At 40.4% G+C, this 23,720-nt stretch overlaps 1 protein-coding gene across 6 annotated transcripts in view; it reads left to right on the top strand.

Annotated features, from left to right (window-relative positions):
- DPYD (dihydropyrimidine dehydrogenase) overlaps window positions 1-23,720 on the top strand; it is a 680,031-nt gene that overhangs the window by 525,498 nt on the left and 130,813 nt on the right. For 4 of the 6 annotated variants that reach the window (XM_075936588.1, XM_075936587.1, XM_075936589.1 and 1 more), the window contains 2 exons: window positions 19,900-20,020; window positions 22,833-22,952. The exons of 1 other annotated variant lie outside the window; for it this stretch is intronic. In XM_075936588.1, the coding sequence (XP_075792703.1) occupies window positions 19,900-20,020; window positions 22,833-22,952 (241 nt within the window). Of the gene's footprint in view, window positions 1-19,899; window positions 20,021-22,061; window positions 22,248-22,832; window positions 22,953-23,720 lie in introns of those variants that run through there. One more of the 6 variants, XM_075936592.1, reaches the window with a different exon arrangement.

Raw genomic sequence — 23,720 nt, 5'->3', positions numbered from 1 at the left:
CTCAAGTTACAGTGGGGGAGGTCTATGTTGGATATTAGGAAAAGCTATTTCCCTAGGAGGGTGGTGAAGCACTGGAATGGGTTACGTAGGGAGGTGGTGGAATCTCCATCACTAGGGCTGTGTCTACATTGGCACCCTTTTCCGGAAAAGGAATGCTAATGAGACCAGTCGGAATTGCAAATGCCGCGGGGGATTTCAATATCCACCGCGGCATTTGCATGAACATGGCTGCCGCTTTTTTGCGGCTCGGGGCTTTGCTGGAGAAAAGCGCCAGTCTAGACGGGATCTTTTGGAAAATAAAGCCTTTTCCGGAAGATCCCTTATTCCTGTTTTTAAGAGGAATAAGGGATCTTCCGGAAAAGGCTTTATTTTCCGAAAGATCCCGTCTAGACTGGCGCTTTTCTCCGGCAAAGCCCCAAGCCGGAAAAAAGCGGCAGCCATGTTCATGCAAATTCCGCGGGGGATATTTAAATCCCCCGTGGCATTTGCAATTCCGACTGGTCTCATTAGCATCCCTTTTCTGGAAAAGGGTGCCAATGTAGACACAGCCTAGAGGTTTTTAAGTCTCGGCTTGACAAAGCCCTGGATAGGTTGATTTAGTTGGGATTGGTCCTGCCTTGGGCAGTGGTCTGGACTTGATAACCTCCTGAGGTCTCTTCCAGCTCTATGATTCTATGAGGATTAAGGGACTTTTTGGAATAGCGGTCTATTTCAAAATATTTTCGAAATAAGCTACACAATTTGTGTAGCTCAAAGTGCATAGCTTATTTCAAGCTAATGCTGCAGTGTAGATGCACCCTTGATGATTACCTGTTCTGTTTATTCCCTTTGGGGCATTTGACATTGATCACTGTCAGAAGACAAAGTATTAGGTTTGATGAACTTTGGTCTGACACAGTATAGCTGTTCTTATGTCAGTTCTCAAAGGGTATGTCTACACTACAAAGTTAATTCGAACTAACGGATGTTAGTTCGAATTAACTTTGATAGGCGCTGTACTAGCGCTTCGCTAGTTCGAACTTAATTCGAACTAGCGGAGTGCTTAGTTCGAACTAGGTAAACCTCATTCTACGAGGACTAAGCCTAGTTTGAACTTACTAGTTCGAATTAAGGGGTGTGTAGCCCCTTAATTCGAACTAGTGGGAGGCTAGCCCTCCCCAGCTTTCTCTGGTGACCACTCTGGCCAACACCAGGGAAACTCTATTGCCCCCCTCCCGGCCCCGGACCCCTTAAAGGGGCACAGGCTGGCTATGGTGCCCATGCCAGGTGCAAGCCTGCCAGCACCCAGCTAGCAGACCCTGCACCTGGCACGGCTCGAGCCAGCCACCTAATGCCCCCCAGCCCTCCCCCTCTTCCCGGGACCAGGCTGGCGGCTCCCGGGAGCTTGCCCGGGACCGCAAGAGGCGGGCACCCGCCTGGGCTAGTGCGGACATCGTGGACCCTGTCCACGACCTCCGCACTAGGCACAGGAAAGTGGCCGTCTAGGGCAGGAGAGCTGCCAGCCTGGCCACCCTGGAGCAGGTGTGCATGAAAATCAAGGTGGTCCACTGAGACCCCTAACCCTGAGCCTTGAGCTTAGAATGGCCGTACTGGGTCAGACCAAAGGTCCATCTAGCCCAGTAGCCTGTCTGCCGACAGCGGCCAACCCTAGAGACAATGGAGGGGATGGACCGAAGACAGTGACCAAGCCATTTGTCTCGTGCCATCCCTCTCCAGCCTTCCACAAACTTTGGCCAGGGACACCACTCCTACCCCCTGGCTAACACCACTCCATGGACCCAACCTCCATCACTTTATCTCACTTCTCTTTAAACTCTGTTCTAGTTGTAGCCTTCACAGCCTCCTGCAGCAAGGAGTTCCACAGGTTGACTCTTTGCTTTGTGAAGAACAACTTTCTGTTACTAGTTTGAAGCCTGATACCCATTCCTTTCCTTTGGTGTCCTCTAGTCCTTCTATTATGGGAACTAATGAAGAACTTTTCTGTATACACCCTCTCCACCCCAATCATGCTTTTATAGACTTCTATCCTATCCCCCCTCAGTCTCCTCTTTTCTAAACTGAAAAGTCCCAGTCTCTTTAGCCTCTCTTCATATGGGACCTCTTCCAAACCTCTGATCATGTTAGTTGCCCTCCCCTCTCCCACCCTCTCTCTTCCCCTCTCCCACCTCCTTTTCCCAATCTCCCCGAGTTTTGTTCAATAAAGAGAGATTCTATTTTTGACCACACATTTTCTTTATTTTGTACATCAGGAAGCGGGGCTAGGGAAGGGTAAGTGGAAGGAGGTGAGGGAGGAATGGGGTACGAGCCCCCGATGGGGAGGACTGGGCTGGCTCTGCAGGCTTCTGGGGGTGGAAGTTGTCCTGCAGCCCCCCAATTACCCCCTCTTCCCAGATGGCAGCCTGCGGCAAGTGCAGCCGGTCTGATGGCCAAGTGCTGTGATGTGCCCAATGTGGGTACTCCGGGCAATCCAAGCCAGGACTGCTTTGCAAGTGGGGCACCCCTGAGAACTGTCTGTCTGGGGTGGGGGTCGGGTCCCTTTAAGCACAGCCTGAGGCAGCAGCTCCACGCTCTAAGTCCTCATCTGATGCCCTGCCGGCACTGCTTCCGGCCATCCTTAACCCTGGTTCAGGGTCCACTTAATGTGGACATGCTAGTTCAAATTAGCAAAACGCTAATTCGAACTAGTTTTTTAGTCTGGATCCGTTAGTTCGAATTAGCTTAGTTAAGTTAGTTCGAATTAGCGCTGTAGTGTAGACATACCCAAAGTTATTATTCTAAAAAAGAGAGATGAAAATCTATAAAAGATTCCAAGCCTATCACAGCAAAACTGTAACTGTTGATATAGGTGTTTTTACAACGTGTATTTAGTCAAAAGCAACAACAAACATTTGCCATAATCATATGTGATAGCTGATTAGACACATTCTGTCTTCAAATGGGGACATGTTGTGCATTTGTGGTTTATCTCAGTGTAGCATTCCATAGTTTCATAAAGAGGTATCATTTGGTCAGAAACAACCCTGAAGGACTTCCTATGGAAACAGAAATAGGCAGATTTCAAGCTAATTTTTGAGCATAAGTTACTTCCAACCTTAGCTGGCTGGAGTAATGTATGCATGTGAAGCTGCTTAGAAGTGTAGTCAGTAGGGAGCTGTCTGCCTACATGAGTTTTTACATATCTTTCAACTAGTGTAAAATGAGAGAATCAAATGCAAAATTTGAGCACTCATGGCTATCATGTGGATTAGTGACATCCCTCAGAGGAGTTTGTCTCTGTAAACCAATAAGATGACATTACCTATACATATATGTTTGTATATTAATAGCATTTCTCTGTTCGCCATACAATATGGATCTCTTTTTAATGTTTAAACTTACTATTTTCATTTAAATATATTTTTATCTTAACCGACTCAAAGCAGCCGCAGAGGGAGACCAGAACAGAATTTAAATTCTTTAGACCATGCACACACTCTTGTTCCTTAGTGTTTTGGATCCGACTCAGGAAAATTGTTATTGATTTCTGATTAAGTTTGCTGATGTAGGGACTCAGTATAAAATGGGAGATACAATTAAGATTCATAGATCTCTCAATGATCCATCAAAGCGGACCATATCCAAAATGTAACCTTCTCCTTGAGGGTACACCATATTAAGCCATACGGTGCTATGGAGTATTCTGAGTTAAATCCCATAGGTGTTTTCAAATCCACCCCCAGGTAGGAAGTGAATGCTGCTGAGCTAAGTGATACTCTGAATCTTAAAAAGGAGCTAGGAGATTCTCAAGTAAAACAAAGAGGCGGGGCTTAAGACAAAAGAGCTATCCTGTTCATGCCATCAATCAGGAATTCTCATATTTTCTTTGTAACATGGGCCATATCTTAACAGAGGAATTGTCTGATGAACTTTCTACCTTCTCATCCATGATTGCATAACTACAGCAATTACCTGCTTGCATGGAAAGATAATGCTAGAAAAGTGTATTCATATTTGTGATGGGGTGGATTAGGCCTGAGGCCCCTCTGCTGGAGACCTTGTGATCCTGCCACAGCTCACCCCAGAAAAAATGAAGTAGGGTATGTCTACATTAGCCCCCTAGTTCGAACTAGGGAGGCTAATGTAGGCATTCGAAGTTGCAAATGAAGCCCGGGATTTAAATATCCCGGGCTTTATTTGCATCTTCCTGTCCAGGCACCATTTTTAAATCCCCTTAGTCTAAACTAACTGCCCGCGGCTACATGCGGCAGTCAAATGTTAACTCGAACTAAGTCCTAACGTTTGTCTGCCGTGTGTAGCCGCGGGCAGTTAGTTCGGACTAAGGGGATTTAAAAATGGCACCTGGACGGGAAGATGCAAATGAAGCCTGGGATATTTAAATCCCGGGCTTCATTTGCAACTTTGAATGCCTACAATAGCCTCCCTAGTTCGAACTAGGGGGCTAGTGTAGACATACACATATAGTAGCTGCAGAGGAAGCAGACAATCAAGGGCCAAAAAAGCCATATGAAGTGAGCTGCAGAACAGAGCAGCTGTTAGTTGCTGTGTAGAACTCCAAGAGTGAAGACTAGAATGGCTGGCTGGAAGAATAGCAGTGCCATGGACAGTGTGGATAGATCATAGCAAACAAGACAGAACCAGGAGGTAAGGGCAAAGATGGAACAGGGCTACAGTGAAGTGATCTAGAGAATTAGAGGAGCAGTGGAACAGACATAGGAGACAAGGGTCTGCTATCCTATATAGTCCTTGGGCAGGTGTCTGGAGTAGAGGGCAGGACCAAGTCTCCCTGAAACTTCTCTGTTGGACTTGTACCCTGGAATGGGGTTTATTTTAGGCCAAAGGGCTGAGTCAATAAAGAGCCACCAAAAAGAAAAAGAGGGTGCAGGCACTTGTATTTGACAAAGGGGCACTGGTTAGAGGTAAGTGCTACCCCATTACAGTATTTCAGGTGTCTTTCAAGTGATAAAAGTTGATGTGTTTTTCTTCTTAAAATGATTGATTGACACTAGCTAATGGTGGTAAAAAAATTAATTTTGCTTTGTCAGAGTTTGGTGATACTGTTAAGAGTATAAACATAAACCTCATCATTCATTGGTGCTATTGTGCTGATTTTCTTAGTCCAATACTAATGTAGCCCTTCAATGTTTATATAATAGTAAATATACAGTCCTACCTGATATACACAGTGTGCCATTTTTTAAACTGTATTATTTTTCCCATATACATCAAAAATCCTAGCCCATTGCTGTTTTAATTATAGTCCTGACAAAAGTTTATACTAATCATAAACCCAACTGAGCACTGAAACAGTTCAATCCAGAAGACTTTGCTAAAGGTTTGCATTGTTTTCTCTCCCATATTATTACAGATTACTGATAAGATTTCATTACAGAAACAAATCTTTTTTTAAAAAATCTGTATGTTGGGAGTCAGGCCAAAATTGTCTCAGATTCTTTGTTAAATCATCAGCTTGAAAAGAACATTATGTTCAGATATACTGCCATTATTGTGATTGAAAAATCATATATTTTACAGCTGCAAGCTGTACATGTTTATTCCAGAAAACTCTTGCATTATCGTCAGTTATTTTCAGAAGGAGAAGCAAACAGTTACATTAGGTGATTGATCTGATAACCTAGGTTTGATGTTCATTCCCTTAGAAGATTTTTTTGTTGTTCAGATGGAAACCAAGATCCAACATGTTTAATGTCACATCTACTAAGAAATTTAACAGCAAGATGGTCTGTGACAATTCACATCCAAGGTCTTCAGAAGTTTTGATGTGCCTCACTACTCTAATGAGAGGGAAAAAAGAGCAGAAGAGTTTGCTTTACTAAATTTCTAGCCAATAGTTATTGCAATGTTGAGGCTAGAGATATGGAAGGACTAGGAGACAAAAAAAACCACAAATATTTTCTTGGTAACTTGGAAAGAAATAGTATAGTGAGGAGATGCGCTTTTTCAAGGGTTCAGAAAAAAACTGACACATTTGGTCAATGTCTGTACATATACAGTATGCTTCTAAATGTTATTTTTAAGAGACTTAATTTATTTTACTAAAGAGCAAACCTAGTGTACTATAAACAGACATTTCATAGATAATGACACACTTGTTTATGAATATTTCCTAGCAAATAATCTTATCTGCCCTCCAAAATATATGACCTGCATATTTTGCAAATTCAGCTATAGGGTTTTATTTGAAGGTAGGCGGGGAGGAGTTAATGTCTATTAAATAAATGTACATTTGTACTGTGAGCATCAAAATGCATATCACAACCATTTACATGTAAGTTTAACTATTCAGTTCATATCTAAAAAGAACTTGCTTTTGTAAACCCCTTTTCTTATCTTTATTTTCATTTTACTTACACTCCATTTTCCTCTACTGGCTGCATTTATGGTATTATGTCTACAATTAGGAGAGCGGTTGAGCAACTTTCTTCTAAGCCTTCATTGTGTTATCCAAAAGTGTGGAAATCTGCAAAAAGAAAGCTACTGGTTACTCTACAGAGATGAAAGCTAGCTATGTGACATCCTTCGATTCACATCACCCTCCTTTGGAAATAAAATGATGAGTCTCCTTCTTAATTGAAGTGCACAGCTTAGCAAAATAATTTACTGCTGCTATGCCAGCAGGGAGATGTGAACTATTTTAAATAGATGATCCCCTAAACACAATATGACTATATGTCTGCTTGTGTAGTACTCTTTCACCCTACAATATGTTGGTTTAGCAACTATACCACATACTGCAACAACTTACGCAAAGAATAATAGGAGTGTTCTACAGTAAGAGTGGGAATATTTTTTCTTGTTGTTTCAGAAGTTGTGTGTCTCATTTTTCACTTGTATTAACCATTTTATCAATGTTTAGTGTAGTGGAGGAGGCAGGCAGAGTTGTGTGTGCTCTCTTTGTCCATTATACCATTTGTTTTTCTTTAGTCAGTAAATTAAAGTAAGACACACTTGACTAAATACTCTCCTAGGGAAAATTAGTGCATCTCCACCCAAGTCAGTGTTGCAGTGACAGTTTACACCAGCAGAGAATTTATATTCTCAGGACAGTGTTTTAGCATACATAAGAAGAATGGCAGCTAACCATATCATGTTAAAAACACCTCTCTTTTTGACACAAACAGACCTAAATAATCATAGTAAGTCATTTATCTTACAGGATCAGAAAAAAATTCACACAGAGACACACACACGCACACAGAGACATTATTGTTGTTTTCTACTGTATGGTCTTGGGAGATACCCAACGACTCCAGCAATAGAGATAGAATAAGTACTTAGAAGTAATTTCTTAGCTTTTAGGCACTGTATAAAATATTTGAACTGGTGGCTCCTTGTTAAAACTCTTGTATTATCAATTGAAATGGCTTAGCAATGGAAAGTGAACATTTATTCTGCAAGTTCCCCTATTTCAGGTACTGTCTGAGAATCTCCATTGCATTTTGTTACTCTGTGCAATAAGAATCTGTGTTTGTCAGGAACTGCTATATTTTGTGTTGATCATAGTGCTGTATTCATGTCACATGCCTTTCTATATGATTGCTCCAAAATGTAGGCAAAAGTTAGCTAGACACCTAAAATGACTAGCCAACAAGTAGGTACTCTGGAACAATCCGATCAGTTCTACTCCGTGAATGGAGCATGATGGATGTGCAATTTATCTCGGCACAATCCTCTAGAGTTCAGCTGCTGAATGCTGACTCATGAACTTACTTCCTCCTGTAAAAGCAGCTGTTATATTGCTACTCAGTTTACTTGGTCAAATGTAGCAAAAAAGTTTCTTTGTAAGCCAGCACAGCAATTCAGAAGACATTCATCTTCATCACGACAATAGTTTTAGACTACATATAGACTACTACAAGCGAGGATCTACACTAGGGAGTTATTTTGAAATAATCCCCTTTATTTTGAAAGAATAAGTAGAGCGTCCACAATACCAAGCCCATTATTTTGAAATATTTATTTCAAAATAGTGTTAGTGTAGAATATTGAAATTAACAGTATCACCAGAATGTTAACAACTTTGAAATCATATTCTATTTCTTAATGGGGCATTTAGCTGTTTTCTGAGTGGAAACATTTTATTTGTCTATGGAAAACATTCCCTAAGAATAGATTTTCTTGGAAACCTTTATTTTTGATGGTCTTCAAGTTCATGCATATGTGAAAGAATGTTGTGATAAAAAATCCCTTGATTTTACTTCTTATTTGTACCATGATTACAGACACTTCAGCAAGAATTGTTCATCTGAATCATAGATGGTATAGTGAAAGTAAGCCTGGCTACAACATCAGTCATACTAGCCCACTTGAAACAGACATAAGAATAGTTTGGGGATAGAGGTAATGAGAATTTTGTTGTCTTAGGAATCTCACAAAGTGTACAGGAAGTAAGTGCTTCCTTAAGGCTTCTGACAATTTCCTCTTGCCGTCACCCTCTAATACTCTGAAAGTCTTAATAATAATTAAATGTAGAAAATTCAGGAGATGTTGCATTTCAGTAGACTACATAATTACAATGATTTTTAATGATCACAACTTACTAATTACACATGCCCTATTTCAGACGTATGGCTCCTAGCTTTGCAATCATTGGAATTGTTAGTACTTATGGTACCCTACAGACAAGTTTTCTTAGAAAGGATGTGATCAACAACAACAGTGAGGGTATGAAGTGTTCAGCAAATTAAAATCTTTCATCCTGTCTCATGGTAGAAGTTATCTAATAAATGTTAATGCCACAATACACATTATCTTAATATCAGCTATTTACTACAGATCTTATTTGTATGCCAACACTGGGAACTATAAGTATGAGTTAACAGCATACTCACCTGTCTTTTCACTTCCCATGTCTGAATTGTCTGGAATAGGCTTTTGCATTTTGCCTTAACGCCTGCTATGGCTAGTGAACATAATATGAAAATTGACCATTTACAGTGTATCTAAAACTGAATAAAGATGCAAATAATGATTACTTGTAAAAATAGTGGGAAATTCTAATCAATACATAGACTTTAAATTCTTTAATTTGATTATAGAGTATGAAAGATTTATGATTTCCTGAAGTACTTGTTTTATTCTACCTATTTATTTATAGTAAGGGGACTAAGAGATTGCCTACCTGACTACAAGAAAAAACTATTTGTAGCTACAGAGCTCATATATTTAAGGCGTGTTGTATGCTTTCCTTTAAAATTTCTCATGTACGACATAAACCTAATCAAACCTTTATGCCCTCTAGCAGGTAACCTCTGCATGAACTAAAGAGTTGAAATATTGTTTAATCATGCTGTATACCACTTTTTTACAGTGATATGAGAAGTATTATTTTGGTCATATAGAAACCCAAGATAAAATATGATATTCTGGGAGGGAAGCAATGTCTTTTTTATTAGCCATCACCCTAAATGTTCTGATATTCTCAATACATATTTTTCCACTCACAACTCATAGCTTATGAAAATTTTAATACACTATTTCAGTTTTTGAACTTGGAATATTTACACCTGAGTATTGATTTACTCTCTGAATGAAACAATTGCTAATTTCAGCTGTCAATCCTTGCTTCATTCTTTCAGTCCAAAATTCAACTATCCTTAACCATTGTTGTGACAATTGAAGAGAATAATTGTTGAATTTTGGTCCTTTATTGTTGAGTGAAATCAATAGCTGTAAATGGTAGTTGCCAGTCCTACCTGATCTATCACAGTCAAACAAAAAGAACTTTTTCCCAATGCATGGAAGATGGCTCTGGCAATTTAAAAAACTCTATTAAGAGTAAAGAAATCCAGTGCATTTTAAAATTAGTTTGTTTTGTAAACATTAGCATGTTTGGTGATTTCAATATTTTTAAATTAAAAAGGTCAAAACTAAGCTAATGAAATGCAGCAGGGTTCCACTATGTAGAAGCAAGACTCTGTAATCAAAATAAATTGAATTGTCTTTTTTTTCATGGCGGGGAAATAAAAACACAAAACAAGAAAGCCTTTATATGGAAAGGCTACTAAATACAGACAACTTAAAATCTTTTGAGCCAACCCTGTTTTTGCTATTGACAGTCCTCTTTTCAGTGTTCTAACTCTCCAACACACATTTATATTTCAGACTTTTGTGTATTGGTCAGTAATTTTTTTTCGCCTGATTTTTTACCTTGTTCAGATTGGTTAATCTCTGATCTTTAAATGATATATTTTTCAAAACAGTGTGTAGGAGTTTTGTTCAAAAATCCTGCTAACAGAATTCAAAAGTGGAGCTTCATGGATCACTTTGATAAATGTATTCTTGAGTTAATATTGATGATTATATAAGATACATTAAAATATAAAGTATAGTTTGGTGTGTTTTTAATTGGTTACTTTGTTCTATTTTGCAGCTACAATATTGTACACAAATAAAAATGGTATAATTTTTCTCTAGTTTAAATTCTTCAAATTGTAATGGAGAAAGATGGTAGTCAAGGCATTTATGTATTTATTTATTTATTTGTGGGTGTCTTTGTGCATGTGTTTATTTATTTATGAACCCCTACAGGAAAGCTATTTGAAAACCCAGGAGAATGGAAAGGATCAAAATAATATTTTTCAAGATGACCTATATCAACATTGTTAATTATATGATGAAACAGTTTAGTGAAACAAACTTTAAAAGTTAAATTAGTTGTTCAGAAGAGAGGAGCTACAAGATTGAATAAAATTAAGAGGCTAGAAGATGGGGATGTACTTAAACAGAAATCCTGGTTTTTCATAATCTTTTATTTAGAAATCCTGGTTTTTCATAATCTTTTATGATTTTAGAGAACTGTATTTTTTTAATGTTCCACTGGATTTTGAATTGAGGCTTTGTACTAGAGCTGAGTATTTTTATAAAGTCACTAAATAAGCTACATGCATGCAGAGCTTGTTTCTGAATACCAGTAGGGTCACTGTCCAGTACTGGCAATGCCTTAACAGTCACTGTTGTTTCTTCCAATATAGAATAGGACTCAGAACTTTGATGTCTCAACTCAGCCATGACAAAAAGCATGGCCCTAATCCAAAATCACTTGATTCTGTCCTACCACTGTTGGCATGATTGAAAAAAAAAAGGGAGAATCTATCTGCATTAGGCTCCCAGAGTGGAACTTAAAAGTGACTGATCTGAAAAACACCTGCTCAAGTCATGATGCCCTGCTGACAGTGTTACCTACATGCTGCGGCTTTATTTCTTTTATAACTGAGAACAAAGCTAAAATCTGGTCTTGTTCTTGTTTTTATAGGGTAATTAAGAGAATAAGAATATTGGGGCTAAATCCTGAGAGAGTTCTTCAGTTTTTATTCATTCCATGCTCTGACAAGATCCTTTTTGCTTTAAGGGGCGTTTATATGTCATGATGTTTAAATGTTATTGTCTTTGTGTGAGTAAGAAATACGTATTTAAAAGAAATGAGAATAGCCATATAATATAGGGGGGTATATTAACAGAAGTGTCATAGATAATACATCTGAAGTAATTGTACTGTTCTCTTCTGCAGTGGTGAAGTCCCAGCTGGAGTGTCATATCCAGTTTTGGGTGCCACACTTTAAGAAAGATGTGAACAAATTGGAGAGATATCAAAGGAGATCAACAAATATAAGAGGTTCTAGGAAACATGACATATGAGGAAAGGTCAAAAGAATAAGGACTGTTAAGTCTAAAAAAGAGAAGGCTGAAAGGGGTCATAAGACTTCAAATATATAGTGAACATTTACAAAATCTCCTTCTAAATTTGAGCCTGCAATTTTCTGCTTGCAAAAAGGTGTTTTGTCACCTAACTTCTATTGATTTCCCTGGGTTTTAGGCACCTAACTGCCTTTTTAGGAGCGAGGCTCTAGGAGTGTTAGAAAATTTTACCCAACATGCATAAATAACTACATGTGCATCTATGAGTACCATTACTCCTGCATTTGGTTAAGCTTCCCCTTTGCTGTCTCTTTTGACAGCTATAGCTGATGGAATATGTTGACTGAATTCTCACTGTCAAATTTCCTGAGAAATGAGGAAATGTTTTACTCTGAATACAAGGAGAGGGTTATTTGTCTCCCACTGTAGAAGATTTTCCCCCTAATTTGACAGGCTTTAAATAAATTGTTAGTTTTAATTAAGTTTGAAATGGGACAAGTGCATAAACTAAAATGTCCCTTGCTAGAATAAGAGGATACAATAAAATTAGCAGTGAAATTCACAAATGATGTCTCTTTTGCTACAGTGATTAATTGCAACTCTGTAATTAGGTACAATGAAATGTAGGCAGATTTGGTTTTATGACAGTAATTTTGGACATCCCAGAGGGGAAGAGAAGAGATTACTTTTTTGTATATCCTATGGAATAGTAACCTAAAAAGAACTTGAATACTGGAATGAGACTCTGAAGACATCAATTATCAATGATTTAAGGTGAAGCCCTTTGGTTTTGTTGTGAAATGTTGGAAGCAAGGGCAAGAGAATTGCTCATAAAACAAAGATACCATGAAACTTTGAAATGGTAGCTCTTAAACCCTAGTCTTTTAAAGGCTAGATTTTAGCTCTGGTTTATCTGAAGGCAAAAAGTGTGGTAGTCTCATACATTATGCAAATTGGCTACACACCAGACATAAATCTTGCTGGCTAGGTGCATTCTAGAAGAGGGATCAAAGAAAACCAAGAACTCCGTGAGTAGCTATTGTAGAGCTGCTAGAATGAAGGGGGACTGGTATGGAGGAGATGAATGAAGAAGAGTTATTTATTCCTTCCCATAACACAAGAAATTAATAGGGAGCAGGTTTAAAAAAAGAAAAGGAAGTACTTTTTCACACAATGCACAATCTGTGGAACTCCTTGCAAGAATGTGTTGTGAAGGTCAAGTTTAGAACAGGATTGAAAAAAGAACTAGATGAATTTATGGAGAATAAGTCCATAAATGGCTGTTAGCCAGGATGGTAGAAATGGTGTCCCTAGTCTCTGTTTATCAGAAGCTGGAAATGGTGAAAAGGCACTTGGGGTGCTGTTTTGGGATATGTCCAGTATTCCAAAATAGTGTTTCCCACATCTTTACAGCATGCCCATTATTTCAAAATGCAATCAAAATAACAGGCATGCTCTTCCAATGACCCAGTAAAGCTCGTTTCATGAAGATTAAGGGACTTGTTGGAATAGCAGTCTATTTCAAAAGAAACTTGAAATAAACTTACCTGTTCTGTTCATTCCCTATGGGGCACCTGGCATTGGTCACTGTTAGAAGACAAATTTAGGTTTTGTGGACTTTTGGTCTGACCCAGTGTGGCTGATGTTCTTATGTCAGTTCTCAAAGTTATGATTATAAAAAAGGAGATAAAAATCTATACAAGATTCCAAGCCTATCACAGCAAAATTGCTTGAATGAAGGAGGAGTTTAGAGAAATGAGTATCCTTCCATCTCCAAAGCTTCCCAATAGGGATCCTGATCCTGATTGCCATCCCAGCTGAGCTACTTTCTATTCACCTCTAACAGGCACAAGAAAGCAAGGCCAATAATGCACTCTTTATTGTGCTGTGCTTAAAGGAAGTCAGCAGAAGAGAAGGAGTGTCTTAGACATGGTGGCCTCCTCTGAGCTTCCATGCTGACAGTCTCATAGATTGTTGAATTTTGTAGACTTAAGTGAATAGATTTTTAAAATGTAATGGCCCACTCTTGCAAGCACTCAATAGATGGAGCTCCTGGTCCAGGCATGGTTACACTAAGCCTCACTTTCTCTGGCTCCATCTTGCTGTTTCCCTATCTTATGCCATTCTTCCTAATCTTAAAGGTACCCTCACTAAACTTAATGTTACATATTTCTATCTTGGTTGAGGAAGTTATATACATTATTTTTATAAATATCACATGTTCCTCAGTTCACCTGTGTGATATCATCCTGCCTGACTGCATAAAGTCAAATCAAAGGAGGCAGCAAGTGGCAAAAATGAAAAAAATGGCAAAGATAAGGTGCACTTATACCAAATGCCTTTGTTGGGGGAACAGTGGGGAAGCTACTGGGGAATATGCCTGATCTGGTTCCAACTGTGTGGGCAAAGATTACACTTCCTAGGACAAACCAAGGGAGATAGTGGTTGCTAAACCTTAAATATGTTGAGCCTAACAAAGAAGGAGTTATGGGGACTGCCAGCAGCTCCCCTGTGAAGGGAAACAATGACTCATGGGAAGAAAAGAATGCACCAGGTAGTCTACTTCTCTCAGCCTAGAGATGGAAATAACTGGGCTGAATGGAATGTATAAAGTCTGCGAGGAAAGATTAAGATTCAGATGAGGGGAAATGTGCATTTAGACCTTCATTGGTTCTTTTTAGCTCTGAGTGCTATTGACTTTGAGGGCAAATAAGTAATGCCATGTTTTTGCAGGAGCTGATATAGAGTCACTTTAATCCTGATGGAGAAGCATTAACAGGTGCCAAACACAGTAGGTCCTGTCATGCATCATGGTTGGTAATGAGAGTTGCAGCCCAGCAACCCAGTCCGCGAGTGGTAGACTTATAGTTCAAAGCAAGAAGGTTGAAGGTAACTAAATCTGTCTCTAGAAGAGTGAACTCAGGAGGAACTGAAAGGTGTAATGCATGGCTCACCTTGTAACCATAAATGCTAATTCCTGATCCAGCTTAATTTTTCTGTAATAAGAATAATGTAAGAAGAAGGGGCACAATGAAATTGAAAGGCAAATTGTAAAACTGTTAAAAGGGTGTATTTTTTACACGCTGCATGATTAAACCTGTTAAACTTGTTGCCATAATATATCCTTAGTGGAAGAACTTTGTGGTATTCAAATAAGAATTAGGGTATGTCTACACTACCCCGCTAGTTCAAACTAGCGGGGTAATGTAGGCATACCGCACTTGCAAATGAAGCCCGGGATTTGAATTTCCCGGGCTTCATTTGCATAAGCGGGGAGCCGCCATTTTTAAAACCCCGCTGGTTCGAACCCCATCCAGCATACCTACACGGGGCTCGAAGTAGGTAGTTCCACGAGGTGTACCGGTAGTTCAGAATAGGAAGCCTAGTCTGAACTACCTAGTTCGAGCCCCGTGTAGCCATGCTGCACGGGGTTCGAACCAGCAGGGTTTTAAAAATGGCGGCTCCCCGCTTATGCAAATGAAGCCCGGGAAATTCAAATCCCGGGCTTCATTTGCAAGTGCGGTATGCCTACATTACCCTCCTAGTTCGAACTAGGAGGGTAGTGTAGACATACCCTTAGAGATTAATATGGATGATATTTATAGTAACATTAGATAAGATAAAAACATTTTAGCATATAAACCTTGCACTTCAAGGCATAAGACAGTTAGGGTACGTCTACACTACAAAATTAATTCGAACTAAGAGCCGTTAGTTCGAATTAACTTTAATAGGCGCTACACATGCAAACCGCTAGTTCGAACTTAATTTGAACTAGCAGAGTGCTTAATTCGAACTAGGTAAACCTCATTCTATGAGGACTAACGCCTAGTTTGAATTAAGTAGTTCGAATTAAGGGCTTGTCTGCCCCCCTCCTGGCCCCGGAGCCCTTAAAGGGGCACGGTCTGGCTATGGTGCCCATGCCAGGTGCAAGCCTGCGAACACCCAGCCAGCAGACCCTGCACCCGGCACGGCACGAGCCAACCACCCGCTGCCACCCAGCCCTCCGCCTCTCCCCGGGACCAGGATGGCGGCTCCCAGGAGCCTGCCCGGGGCTGCAAGAGGCGGGCGCCAGCCTGGTCTAGTGCAGTGATCGTGAACCTCATCGAGGTTTGGGGGGAAGCCTCCAACGTCCACGACCTCCGCACTAGGCACAGGAAAGTGGCAGTCTAGGGCAGGATAGCTGCCAGCCTAGCCACCCAGGAGCAGGTTTGCCTGAAAATCAAGGTGGTCCAGTGAGACCCCTGACCCTGATCTTAGAACATAAGAATGGCCATACTGGGTCAGACCAAAGGTCCATCTAGCCCAGTAGCCTGTCTGCCGACAGTGGCCCACAATGACCAAGCCATTTGTCTTGTGCCATCCATCTCCAGCCTTCCACAAACAGAGGCCTGGGCCACCATTTCTACCTCCTGGCTAATATCACTCCATAGACCCAACCTCCATGAGTTTATCTAACTTCTCTTTAAACTCTGTTCTAGTTCTAGCCTTCAAAGCCTCCTGCAGCAAGGAGTTCCACAGGTTGACTATTTGCTTTGTGAAGAAGAACTTTCCATTATTAGTTTGAAGCCTGCTACCCGTTCATTTCATTTGGTGTCCTCTAGTTCTTCTATTATGGGAACTAATTAAGAACTTTTCTTTATGCTCCCTCTCCACACCACTCATGCTTTTATAGACCTCTATCATATCCCCCCTCGGTCTCCTCTTTTCTAAGCTGAAAAGTCCCAGTCTCTTTATCCTCTCTTCATATGGGACCTCTTCCAAACCCCTGATCATTTTAGTTGCCCTCCCCTCTCCCACCCTCTCTTCCCCTCCCCCACCTCCTTTTCCCAGTCTCCCCCAGTTTTGTTAAATAAAGAGAGTTTCTATTTTTGACCACACAGGTCCTTTATTTTGTACATCAGGAAGGCGGGCTAGGGAGGGGTAAGTGGAAGGAGGTGAGGGAGGAATGGGGTACGAGCCCCCAATGAGGAGGACTGGGGTGGCTCTGCGGGCTCCTCGGGGTGGAAGCTCTCCTGCAGCCCTCCAATTGACCCCCCCCCCCCCCCGTATGGCAGCCTGCGGCAAGTGCAGCCAGGCTGATGGCCGAGTGCTGTGATGTGCCGAGTGTGGGCACTCAGGGCACTCCAAGCCAGAACTGCTTTGCAAGCGGGGAACCCCTGAGAACTGTCTGTCTGGGGTGGGGGTCGGGTCCCTTTAAGCACAGCCCTCGGCTAGCCTGAGACAGCAGCTGCACGCTCTAAGTCGTAATCTGATGCCCTGCCGGCACTGCTTCCGGCCATCCTTAACCTCGGTTCAGGGTCCACTCAATGTGGACATGCTAGTTCGAATTAGCAGAATGCTAATTCGAACTAGTTTTTAGGTCTAGATGCAATAGTTCGAGTTAGCTTAGTTCGAATTAACTAATTCGAATTAAGTTAGTTCGAATTAGTGCTGTAGTGTAGACATACCCTTAGTAATAGATAAGAGTTGGGAAGAAAAATCCTCGTAAGCAGATCTCCTACACCGTGTCTTTCTCTGAAGCATCTTAAATTGACTTTTATCAGAGACAGGATTATGTATTTAGATGAATCACTGGTATGGTCCAGTGTGGCAATTCCTGTATTTCTAGTAAGTATGCATTACACTGAGGATTTTGGCAGGCAAAAGAATATCACTCTGCACTTTCTATAATTGCAGTTGTCCAAATCCTTCAGTTCTTACCTTGTCCTTATACAGGCAAAACTGTTTCCATTAAAGTAATTAAGAAGTGACTGAAGACTGTAAATTTTGATCCATTGTATGTAATTGTAATTAGGCAAGATCAGCTAATGTACTATATTGAACAATAACGTTGTGAAATTCCTGTTAAAATTATTGTTGTGGCTTCTAGTTTTCTGACAGATGTCTCATTTTTAAATGGCAAATTATGTGAATTGTCTTCCGGATGTTCCCAAAATGCATTTGTCTGGCTATAAAGAGCACTTGTGGTCATAAAATATTTATCTTCTGAACCTATTCCTGTTACTCTTTTGCACTCCCTTTATTAAACATCCTCACTGTGAGGACTAATACTACATTTCCACTTTGTTCCTCTTCTTTCCCCATCTTTCTTTCTCTTATTGCTTCCTCTTCTCTGTTTTATTTTATTTATTTTTTTTATGTCTCTTCTTCCATCTGTATTTCTTTCTCTGCATAAAATCCCAGTTCATGGGCTTCATGGGCTTTCCCGTTACCATCTTCCATTTCCCATTAATTAAATTATTAATGCTAACACTAATGGACCATCACACTGGAATTTAAGTTCAACACCGTAGTGCCATAACAAAGGTTGGGGAGCTAAACACAGAGCTAATGTTTCAAACTATCAGCAGACTCACAAAGCAAAGAGGATACCATTTATGCACACTTCATTTGGAATTATCTTTATTACCAGGTGGGCAAAAATCAGATTTTTTTAATTAAAATTTAGATTCTGGAATCTGAGTATTTAAATAAATTCCATTAAAATGCATCAATCAGGCCATATAAGGCAGATAATTGATGCTGAAGGTCTAATAGTAATAATTCAAATGTTTGCATTCTTGTCAGAATGTCTATACAAGAGTTCTCAAACTGTTGCTCTCAGGTCCCCAACGTAGGTCACAACCCTGTTATTGGGGCCTTGGGCTGGCTTAGATTTATTGGGTTCTGGGGCTGAAGCCAAAGTCAGAACCCCACAGCTCTGGTACCGAAGCCAATATCAGAGGGGCTAAAACCCTTAAGCTTCTGCCCCTGCCCCCCAGCAGTAGGACTCAGATTTTCTGGGACAGTAGGGCTCATGTTTCAGTCCCCCTGCATGGGGTCATCTAGTAATTTTTGTTGACAGACAGGTCACAATACAATGAAGTTTGAGAAACCCAGGTCTAGTGGAAAGAATTAACACAGAGATGTGCAATTTGTATCTTCTAGACTAGAGGTTCTCTCATTTTTTCCCTGGACCCCAGGAAATTAATAACTCAGAAATGAAATTCACAACTATGCAACTGCTTTCCTAATCCAATGCAGCTGTTATAAATATTGCATGAAAGTTGCATGTACAGGATAAATCACCATTTTTATTAGTTAGAATTTGCAGAGCTAAGTCTCAGGATTTTTCTCGTTCATGAATATGCATTGTAGACTGTGTAGATGTACTGTATATATTGTTTTGATGTTTGTATTTAATTGTTCAAGGTCAAATAAAAAAACCCACAATGGAAAGAATTTCTTATGCAGGAGGCCCAGATTGTTAAACTGACATCTTCAAAATCAACTGAACTTTATAACATAGTTTCGTCTTAACCACATCATATTTTTATGAGTGACATTGTTGGATATCTGTTGTAATTAATATCAAAATGAGAAAAATTGTTTTAAATGTGGAGTTTAATGATCTGTGCTGAAGACAAATAATTAATAAATGTAAACAATCACCAGCGCTGCAAATAAACTATCCACAGGTAACAAGTTTATACTGCATCTTGTAATAACACCGTTTTCTAAAAACATTTTACCATACCTGGATTAGATTAGCAAGGTTAATACTGACTTCCAATTTTTAGGGGAATATACTAAACAGCATTATCAGTAAGTGCAGGGAGAAGTTTGTACTAAATGTTGTATTTAAAAACAAAAACCCGAAACACCCACCCATACTTACTGCATAGGCCAGAATCAATGAGCATTACTGTCACTGAGCTAAACCTGGCAGCCATAAGAAGCCAAAGCATGAAGATTTCTATTGCAAACTTGAAAAGATTTGATTTTTCATTAAACTTTTTACCATCCTGACCTATATTCTGAATTAATGGAGTGGTACAGAAATCTGAAATACATAGGGCTGGTAGGCTCAGGATAGTGTTATTTTATATTACAGCGATTATTTACATGGAATGGGACACATTATAAAGATTATCTTTTTGCTATATTAGTGGATTAAATTAATTCCTTGTTGCCTGAAGTTTTATTTTATCCTGTTGACAAATATTTTATTGTATTTTATTGTCTCTTGAAAAAGATTTATTTTTCTTTGTTTTATGTGATCTCACTCTTCTATAATGGATTTGCAATTCGCTTTTATTGTGTTAACCTAAGTTAACTAATGAGACATGACACAATTGTGAAGTTTAATTTCAGAAAACCACAGTACAGCAAATTATCAGAAGATTCTCCTATTGCACATCTATACATTTTGATCATATTCCTTTTAATTATGTCCTATATTTATCTGCCCTATTTGAACAGAATCCAGAGCTAGTCCGTAACATCTGTCGCTGGGTTAGACAAGCTGTTCAGATTCCTTTCTTTGCCAAGCTGACCCCAAATGTCACTGATATTGTGAATATTGCAGTGGCTGCTCAAGAAGGTAACAAACTCAAATGCATATACCGTACAGTTATATAGATTTGCAGCTGTAGTGCTCAAAGCAGGAACAAATACTAATAAAAGCTAGTATGAAAAGGGACTGTTTAAAATATTTAGAGTAAGCATGGTGCTTGCTGTTAAAGACTGTCTATACAATTTTGTACTCTATATATTCTAGTGCATTAACATATAAAGAGAATATTGTAGAGTAAACCTCTTTCTAGAAAGTAGAGAGGTGTGTGTCTGTGTGCATGATCATGATTTTATATGTATAATGAGACCAAATTGTATTTATCATGAAGTAGCATTTTGGAGTAAGACCAAGTTTTATATGGTGTTTATTATCTATTTTTTCAGTTTTCAAAATGTTCCTTCCTGGTAAATACAATTTGTCCAAACAGATAATAGACTCAGTCAGTTAGGCCTACTTAATACTTTCACTGAGTTGTTCTTTATGTAACGTTAATTTCTCCATTGAGTGCTGGTCCCTCTATGTATTACACACCTGATGAGGCTACATCTAAACTAAACCCCTCTGTCAGCAGAGGGATGTAAATGAAGCATTTTGAAAGTGCAAATGAGGCGGGGATTTAAATATCATGTCATGGTGCTGTTTCAAACAAGTGCCATTTCGAAACTGAAACTGTAGTTTAGATGCAGGGTTTTTTTTGACAACGGGGCGCCTTTTTGAAAGATCCTCTACTCCTCAAAAAATGTCCTAAAATATAGGCCATAAATATAGGCTGAAACAGTGCCATGACGTGATTATTCAGATGAAGTGTGGGATATTTAAATCCCCGCTTCATTTGCACTTTCGAAGAGCTTCATTTACATCCCTCTGCCAACAGATGGTGTAGTTTAGACATAGCCTGAGTGTGCATGCATGCCATACACCCAATTCCAGAAATTCTATCAAGCATATATATAGTAGTTCACCTCATGCTCCACATTGAGGGCCTAAGAGGCTGTGCAAGTGAATATTCCTTCTTACTGCCACATGGCCTGAGTCAGAATCTCTATGTCCATAGGTTTCTCCAACTTTTATGATTATTACTCTGGAAATAAATTTGTAAATAGCTTATAGTCCATATAGTCTAGTTCAAGGACTTACCGTATTTTCCGGCGTACAAGGCAACTGGGCGTATAAGACGACCCCCTAATTTTCTAGTTAAAACATAGGTTTTCGCCTATACTCGCCGTATAAGACTACCCCCCCCCTTAAGAGGCCAACCGGCAGCGCCCCAGCTGCTCTGCCCCAGGGTCCACAACAAAAGCCTGGTCTGCTGGGGGGGCACACACTAGCTGCGCCGCCCCACCCCCCAGCAGACCAGGGGCACGGGGAGCAAAGCCACAGCGGCAGCGGGGTGCCGCGACTCTGAGGCTTTGCTCTGGCAAAGCCTCAGAGGTGCAGGACCCCGCCGCTGCTGCGGCTTTGCTCCCGGTGCCCCTGGTCTGCTGGGGGGGGGCGCAGCTAGTGCGCTGTCCCCCCCAGCAGACCAGGCTTTTGTTGTGGACCCTGGGGCAGAGCCTCAGAGGCTCAGGACCCCGCCGCCGCTTCGGCTTTGCTCCCGGTGCCCCTGGTCTGCTGGGGACCGTCTCCAGCAGACCAGGGACACCGGGAGCAAAGCCTCTGAGGACGCCGGCAGCGGGACAGCCACAGCGCGTCTGGGCTGTCCCGCTGCTGGCTTCCCCCGAGGCTTTGCAAAGCCGCGGAGGGGCTCGGGCAGCGGGGCAGCCCAGACGCGCCTGGGCTGCCCCGCTGCCCGAGCCCCTCCGTGGCTTTGCTCCGCGTCTTCCTGGTCTGGGATGGTCTGGGATTTTTGGGGGATGTTTTTTAGTATAAAAAGTTGTCTTATACGCCGGAAAATATGGTAGTATAATTAGTTTTTGTTCTCTGTGCCAGGAAATTTCTCTTCACAGTCTGGGACTGTGCCCTGAGTCCCAAAGTTCAATAAATGTTTTTCTATTCTCTGCTCTTTTTCTGTGAATGACAAGTATCAATGTTGTCTCTACTGTCTGGCGATATGAATGTTACTGCAAAGTGTGGCACGTGTCATGCTTTCCATCATGAACTCCTGAGCTGAGATTAAGAAAACACCTCATGGAGAAGATTATGATATCCCACCGTGTTTTGAGCCAGGCAGATGATCCCCTCTCCTCCATACATCCACATTGCCAAGTCTTCCAGATACCAGTGGAGGATGTTCAGGATTTCCATCATTGGCTCTTAGATGTTCCGCAGCATACAGGCCAGAATGAGGTAGTCCTCCTGTTCATTTTGGATTACCTTCAGTTTTCAAAGAGCTTGGGTTTTTCTATTAGCTTACTGCAGTTCAATCTCATGGCAAACCCATATACTGTTTTTCATAAGAAAAAAGTCTTTCGTCGATTACATCCTAAATTCCGCCGCAGTGTTATTTCAGAATGTAATATTGACTAAGTTACATGCTTACTCACTTTCTTCCCCATTAGTCAGTATAACAAAACATGAGAGCATTATCTCAGTATAGAGAAATCTTTAATGCTGTAGAGCAGTAGCAAATCTTACAGCAAAGGATAAGAGAGGCTGTCTTAGCATTTTCTGTGCTCTACCGACATATCAGCCTCTTAACTTTACTAGGGGAATAGCTCAATATGAGGCAACCCAAAATTGGTTTTAAAGCTCCCTTTCACTCCTGATTTGCATTGTGCTCTTTGGCATCAGATGAGGCTCTGGGCCTAAATATTTAACAACTGTACTGTTTCTGTATTTGTTTTCCTCTGTTGTCCTTGAACATGGTTTAACAAAAAGAAAATGTTATTTCATTTCACAGGTGGTGCAGATGGTGTGACAGCCACAAACACAGTGTCAGGACTGATGGGACTAAAAGCAGATGGCACACCTTGGCCTGCAGTTGGTGGAGAAAAGAAGACCACATATGGCGGTGTGTCTGGTAAGCATTGCCTTTTTGATCCATAATGCTTCCTTGGAGGCTGACAGACATTGGGAGGTCCTTGTAGTGGGCTAGAATATCATGTCTGCAGTAAATCTGAGTCCTTAAATCTCACTGATGGTCAATGTTTCAAATAGTCATGACCGATGGAACAGACTAAGTGTGAAGACACTTGTATTATCCTTTCCTTAATGGTAAAACACTGCAACAGAATACTTGCGATAGGGTCACAAGAGAAGGAGGCAAATCTCTTCTCTTATGACCCTCAGTTTTCTTAGAATTTTTCATTCTGTCAGAATTGTCAGGCCACATGTTAGACAGAGGACAAGGAAAGGGTTTGGAAAGGGGGAAAATATAAACATTCCAAATGCAGTATGCTTGTTGTAGGCTGACCCTATCTCCTACCACTGAAATTCACTTCACATACATTTTTTTATTTTCTTACCACCACAAAAAAACAATATATCACATTATTATATACTGGTCTTTTGTAATATTTATACTTGGGTATATGATATTTCAATGTGATGGGTCAAGATTTGATTTTATAACTGGCAACACAAAGTTTTATACTTTAATTCAGAGCTTAGACTCACTAATGTATTAATCTGTTGACTTTGTGCTCACTGTCACTGTGACAACAGGAACTGAATCCTGCAAAGACAATGCTGTGAGCTTCTTGACTGTACTGGTGTCAAGATTTGTCTCCATGGTGATAGAGAAAGTAGTAAATATACATAACATAATAGCATCTCACTGTTCAAGTAA

Source organism: Pelodiscus sinensis, chromosome 9 (genome assembly GCF_049634645.1).
Source record: "Pelodiscus sinensis isolate JC-2024 chromosome 9, ASM4963464v1, whole genome shotgun sequence".
Lineage (NCBI taxonomy): Eukaryota > Metazoa > Chordata > Testudines > Trionychidae > Pelodiscus > Pelodiscus sinensis.
The sequence above is the reverse complement of the archived record's forward strand: the minus strand, read 5'-3'. Positions and strand labels throughout refer to the sequence as shown.